Source organism: Astatotilapia calliptera, chromosome 4, assembly GCF_900246225.1.
Source record: "Astatotilapia calliptera chromosome 4, fAstCal1.2, whole genome shotgun sequence".
NCBI classification, from domain to species: Eukaryota; Metazoa; Chordata; class Actinopteri; order Cichliformes; family Cichlidae; genus Astatotilapia; species Astatotilapia calliptera.
In genome coordinates, this window is record NC_039305.1 from 33,392,300 (window position 1) to 33,398,250 (window position 5,951).

The 5,951-nt window shown below is 48.9% G+C and overlaps 1 protein-coding gene across 1 annotated transcript; it reads right to left on the reverse strand.

Moving 5' to 3' along the window:
* Positions 1 to 439: 439 nt before the first annotated feature.
* LOC113021505 (ADP-ribosylation factor-like protein 4D) lies at positions 440 to 4,557 on the reverse strand. The gene is made up of 3 exons (XM_026166272.1): positions 4,286 to 4,557; positions 3,040 to 3,737; positions 440 to 1,609 (listed from the first exon to the last, which is right to left on the reverse strand). The coding sequence occupies exons 2-3, from the start codon at positions 3,481 to 3,483 to the stop codon at positions 1,445 to 1,447; spliced, it is 609 nt and encodes a 202-aa protein (XP_026022057.1). The 5' UTR covers positions 3,484 to 3,737; positions 4,286 to 4,557; the 3' UTR covers positions 440 to 1,444.
* Positions 4,558 to 5,951: the final 1,394 nt, after the last annotated feature.

The window sequence follows — 5,951 nt, forward strand, 5'->3', positions numbered from 1 at the left end:
TTTGTCTAAACTCCTCGTGGGATGGCTGAAGAATGCCTTTCCACTTTGGAATATCTGTATGGACTATTGTTAGTAATTCATCAGTGATGATAATAACTCATGGTCATTCACACCCAGAGGATCTGCTGCCAACCATCCCTAGCTGGGGCCTTCCTGGGTGGAGTCTGCATGGGTTCCTTCCCACAGTCCAAAGACATGCACAGTATATATGGTGAGTCCCTGGCTTCCATTCAGACGTGCTCGTATGTATTCAATGGTCTTGAAATCAGAGCCAGAATAATGGTGTTAAACAGGAATGAGTGTTTGGTATTTAGACAGCTATGTGGGTGTGTTTCACATTCCTGTGTGAAGCTTCGCTGCGTGAATTTCAGAGGCTGCCAACAGAATCGTAAAACACCGAGTCCATCCATCACAGCAAAAAGCACAAGTTTTATTAGGATTCAGTTCAACTCAGCTTTATTTATAGAGTACCAAATCACACGTGTGTGTTCAATCTGTAGTACTGTAAAGCTCAAAGATGGCACCACACCTCCGCTGTGTGCACATCGCATTGGTGTTTTCATGCAACTCATTTTACACAACTTCAGGAGAATTAAGTTTATACATATCGAGCTGTACAGGGTGTGACAGCCGAGAAAGACTTCAGCAAACCATGAGCCTGATTTAAATAATTACAAGACAAAAAACAGAACATCATTAAATTAATATGGCATTAAATAAACATCTTAATATTCACTGAGGAGATGCAGACATGTGTTAGGGTTAGGCTAACAACATCAGCAGACTCCCGCGTCTGCATGGATACTACTGAGGTTAGTGGGGCTGGGTGAACTGGTGACCCGTCCAGGTGTACCCCGCTTCTGTGGCAGCTGGGACAGGCTCCCAGGGCACGATGAATAAAACAATGTTCTCAGGGAAACAATGCTAACGTTGCTCAATTTATTCATATTTTACAAAACAGTATGAAGCCATTGTAAAAACTTGTCTGAACTTAACAATCCAGAAACATCCAGCTGTGAGGAGCAAAGCCCGGTGAGAGTGACAGCGATATGCTCGGGCAGATTCAAACACAGGAAGTTCCTGTGGGTGCACAGAAGTGTTGCTCAGTCTGAGGCAGGGTGAAGATTTAGGTGATCGGGTGTAACACGGGCCGTCTGCACCAGTAACCGAACATCCTTCGACGTTAGTGCGTGCTTCAGTGAGTGTTTGCCAGCAGCGCGGTCACTCCCTCCGCAGAGCTCTGTGGTCCTCTGAGAGTTAAAGACAATGAGAAGCAGTTTCAAAGGTCCAAATGTCTCCAGGAACAGAGTCTACACTTGGTTGGAAACACTGCACCTGATCCACAGGACTGACCAGCTTCTTTCTGGTTTTCCCACATTCACCAAGTTCCCCGAGTGTCACAGACACAAGTGCTCACAAATTGACCTGCACCCCTTTATTTCCATCAGCTTTTCTTCTTGCTTTGTCGGAGCATCCTCTTCCTCTTCACAATCATCTCATAGAGTTTCTCCAGGCCGGGCTGCAGACCCTGACCATTCAGTGCTGAGCAGCCCTCCGTGTGGTGCAGGGTGGAGGAGCTCAGCTCGTGGAGGCCCAGCACCTTTTCCACCTTAAACGAGAAAAGTGAGGTTAGTCCCAACCGCGTCATAGGAAGCAATAAGCTACGAACTCTGAGTGTGAAAGTCGCTTTCAGAAGCAGGTCCTAAAGGATGACGTACGCATGTTTCTGCAGGAGTGATGAGGCTAAACAAAGCACACACCATTAACCGCACTATCCTCTAAACAAAAGGACAGACCAACAAAAACAGCATTTTTTCACTTTACAGTTGTGCTGATGCTGCAGTTTACGGAGGTCACCCTGCAGCGACGGCACATCTGTCGCTTCATGTGTGACTCTGTGCTGTTGCCATCTCTGCTGGCTCAGGTGTAGGGCGAAGAAAATAATGTGTTCATCCACAAAACTGGAACTTCATGCACATGATGCACCCACATCATGCTGAACTCCTGCTACATGCAAACCTGTTGCTCCAGCCCACTCAGTGCCTCCCACAGCTACACTGTGTTTGTGCTGGCAGGGTAGCCTCAAATGTGCACATCCATGTATTCTTTTAATAACAAACATCACAATGTATGTGCGTCTGCCCTCTGAGGGCTCAGCGAGGCTGAAACACAAACTGTTATGACCCATGTCATCATTTTGTGAGCTGTTTTTGCTCCTCCAGCCTGAGAGTGGTGGTGTTCTTTTTCTCTCCTGTTTTTGCTAATGCAAGTTCCAGGTGGAGGCTGACGGCTGCAAGACTGAATGGGGCTGGCTATAAACTGGGACACATCAAGACTGGCATGGCCCTGCCTACTTCCTGCTTCCAAATACGTTTAACCCTGTACTTTGTATTAAGTTGTGTACTGTGTGTGGTGAGGTTCCTGTGGCTAGATGAGCTAGACTCGTTGTTTTTGTATATACTTTATAGACCTTTGTTGACTGACCTGGCAGCTGTAGGGTGTTTAGGTTAGAGACAGGTCGGAGGCTTTATCACTCCCACCCCGACATTTCCTTTCTCTAACCATAAATATAATATTCAGTTGTTGGCAGCGTTGGACGTTCCTATCTTTCTCGTGTTGCGCTCTGTAGGCTGGGCCAGAACAATACAAATACATAATCAGCTGCTGCTCCAGCACTGAGAAGTACTCGCCCACCCGGTGACTTCTGCCTTGGCCCGACACTGCCTACGGTCCCTGCTCTACTCTGCCACCTCTGTGAGCACAGCCGAGGACAGCGACACATCTAACCAGCCTTTCACACAGAGCATTACTCTATGCACTTTAAAGGATTTTACTGACCTCACATCCAAAGCCAGCCTAAAATCACCAACCTACCTAACATGCTACGAAGGAAGTCCCCACGCAAACTGATGGGTGGAAGTGTACTGCAAGTGTAGAGTGACTATACCTCCAACCACAGCCACAGAGCTAAAAAAGAACAATAAGAAGTAGATGCTGTGCCCAGAGCAATAATGCCGGCCATTCATATTTGATAATTACCTCTGTAGATGACAGCGCTCCATCCAGGTCTTGTTTGTTTGCCAGAACCAGCACAGGAATCCCCTGGTTTTCAGCTGACCGGGTGATCCGGTGGAGCTCCACCTTGGCCTCCTCCATGCGCTCCATCTCCGCTGCGTCCACCACGAACACCAGCCCGTCCATCCTCCGAGTGTACGACTTCCAGAGGGGCCTCAGCTTTTCCTGACCACCAACGTCCCACACTTGGAAAGTTGTGGTGTTGGCTTTGGAGTGTCCGATTTGCACTTTAATCCTTTCCATGTTGAATCCCTTGGTGGGGCTGGTCTCAACAAACTCCCTCAGCTTGAGTCTGTAGAGCAGGGAGGTCTTCCCTGCAGAGTCCAAACCAATCACCACCACATGCAGTGACTGAAAGTTGGGGAGGAATGGGCTGTTAGGGGCCGTGCCTGTTAGCTGGTTCCCCATGTTTGTGCCCTGTGATGGAGTGGCCGCTCTTAATGAATAAAGCAGATCTGGTTATCTCCTCTGGCTTGTTACTATTCTGCTTTTTACTTGTGTCCAGGGTCAGCTTGCTTTCTGCATCCTTGGCAGCGAGAGTGTGTGTCAGGGGGCTCTGAAGGTGTTTGAAGCGTTTACTTGGTTGGAAAATACTTCACACCCTGGCCTCACTTCAAAGGTTACGGGGGAGGGCAGGCTGCCTGGCTGCAGTCACTGAGGACCTGAAGACAAAAGAACAGACAGATGAAAACTCGAGTCAGCGTTTAACAAACGGCCCTGCCTCCGTGAGCATCTTCAGCAACACCAGTGGAGTTTCTATTTCCAGTCTTTTCCAGCTGTGCCCAAAACAGAGCTGGAAAAACCAGGCTCGGGAAGGGAAACCGGAGGAATCCTGCACTACCTGTTCTGGTTTCTGCGCACTTAGTATCATGTCTCACAGTTGGCCCTCTGAAGCAGTGCTACAGACAAAGTAACGACAACAGAATCAAACAAACTATGTTTATATCAAAGCACAAACTAGTGTCAACTGTGACTTCCCCAATAAAAGCTCTTATTTACTTTGAAGACTCGCATATTCCACACAAAAAGGTCACAGTCACGCGCGCACACACAAGCCTTTGTCTCTAGAGAACGAGGAGGAGCCGGAATCCCAGAGGAGGACTAAGCCGACAGCCGCCGTGTGCGCTCCCGGCACACACGGCGGCTGTCGGCGCAGCTCTCGGGTCAGCCAGCGCGCTTCTGCTGGTGGACAAAGATGAACATGTCTCACCTGCCGGTCTTTCCATGCCTGTTCCCGCAGTCAGCGCAGTCATCCTGGGACAAGTCCACCACACAGGGAATCCTCGTAGCTTCGTTTCAAAGGCGCTCCGCGAAGACGTGACCGGTTCGATCCTGAACCGGAGAAGAGTGAACGTGAGCGAGGAGCTCCGGAAACACCCCGCAATCCCGCTGCTGACGTATCAACGGAGGGAGGAGGAGCCTCCTCCTTTCCCCCCCTCCCTCTTCGGCTGTTGCTACTGCTCCTTTAGGAGTCGCTACAGCGGCTCATCCGCCCACAGCATCCTCTGTCACACCAGCCCCTGCACTGCACCCACGAGTCCTCTGTGGGGTCTTCCTGTCTTCCATCGTCAGTGTCCTCTGTCAGATAGAACTAAAATGCTTCTTCTGCCAGCTGAGTGAGTCGGGTGTCAGTGAACACTGAAGAATTGCTGACTGTAGTAAAATGTCCTTGATGTAAGGGCGAGATGGACAGCAGTGTGTGTGTTGTTGGTGTTAAAAGGGGCGTGATCAAACGAGGAAATGGGTTTTAAAAGGAAGTTGTACAGCTTTCACAACTTGTGAAAATCATCTACGTATAGATTTTTTTTTCTCCCATCCAGAGGAGGGGTGGGTGAGGGGGTGTTGACACTGGCACCAACTGATTATTTGTAGCACGTGCTTGCTGGAGCTTGAATCTGATGTGGGGAGAAAAAAAGCTGGGAAAGAGAAGGCGTCATGCATTCCTGCATTCTTGCTTTATTAAAGGTAGTGCCTGTGGGCTCGGCTGTCTTTGTTGAACACTCTTCTAAAGAAATCGTGGCTTATTAATTGTTCTTTGTTTTGTTTCATGCATGCATGAGCTCCTATCGTGATCACACATTCCTCATGTTGCATCTCTAGCGTATGGGTGTGGTTTTAATCCCTTTCAGGCCTGATGGAAACCTCTGGTGGCTCTGGCACCAGGGTGCCCCGCCGCCCCGCCCTCTCCTCCCTGTGCCACAAGCAGCAGGCGCACCTCGCAAACGGAGGGCGCCCTTACTCCCAGCAAAGGGGCGATAAAAAACCGATCGGTGCCTGTGCCATTCCCAATACGCGCTGGCTGATGTCGGGGCAGCATGAGTACGAGCATTATTTTTGTTTGTTTTGTTTTTTTCTTTGCCGATGCCCGTGATGCCGCCCCCCCCCCCCCCACCACGATGCCGCCCCGGGCAACCGCCCGTGTCGCCGTATCAAACACCGCTACTGCCTGTACTTTCCACTCCTAACAATAATAAACGGGCTTGTTACTTCTGCTTTAACCACTTTGTCGGGATTTATTATCTGACGTCACCACAAACCTTCAAACATTCTTTCATTAATCTTTATTTAACCAGCAACAAAATCTCCATTGAGATTAGAAAACGTCTTTTACACGGATGTCCTGGCCACGATGAGAAGCAGCAAAGTGCAAAACAATGTACAAGTGCAAGAAAAACATCCAAGTGATTTGAGCCTAAGCAGTGAGGCGTGTCTGTGTAATAATCACCAGGAGATGTGGCATAAGAGAGATACCATGTGCCATAGTCAGGGATAAAAGTGGCCCCACTTTTTTCCCACAACACCAGAATGACTGCAGGTGCCATCAGATCTTGATCTTGATTGATTATATCAAGTGAAGCAGACATTCATATAAATTT

Coding starts and splice junctions, on each gene's coding strand:
- LOC113021505 (XM_026166272.1), bottom strand. CDS start 3,483: ATGGGGAACCAGCTAACAGGCACGGCCCCTAACAGCCCATTCCTCCCC. Junction 1,610..3,039: donor GAGCGCTGTCATCTACAGAG/GTAATTATCAAA, acceptor TTCTCGTTTAAG/GTGGAAAAGGTGCTGGGCCT.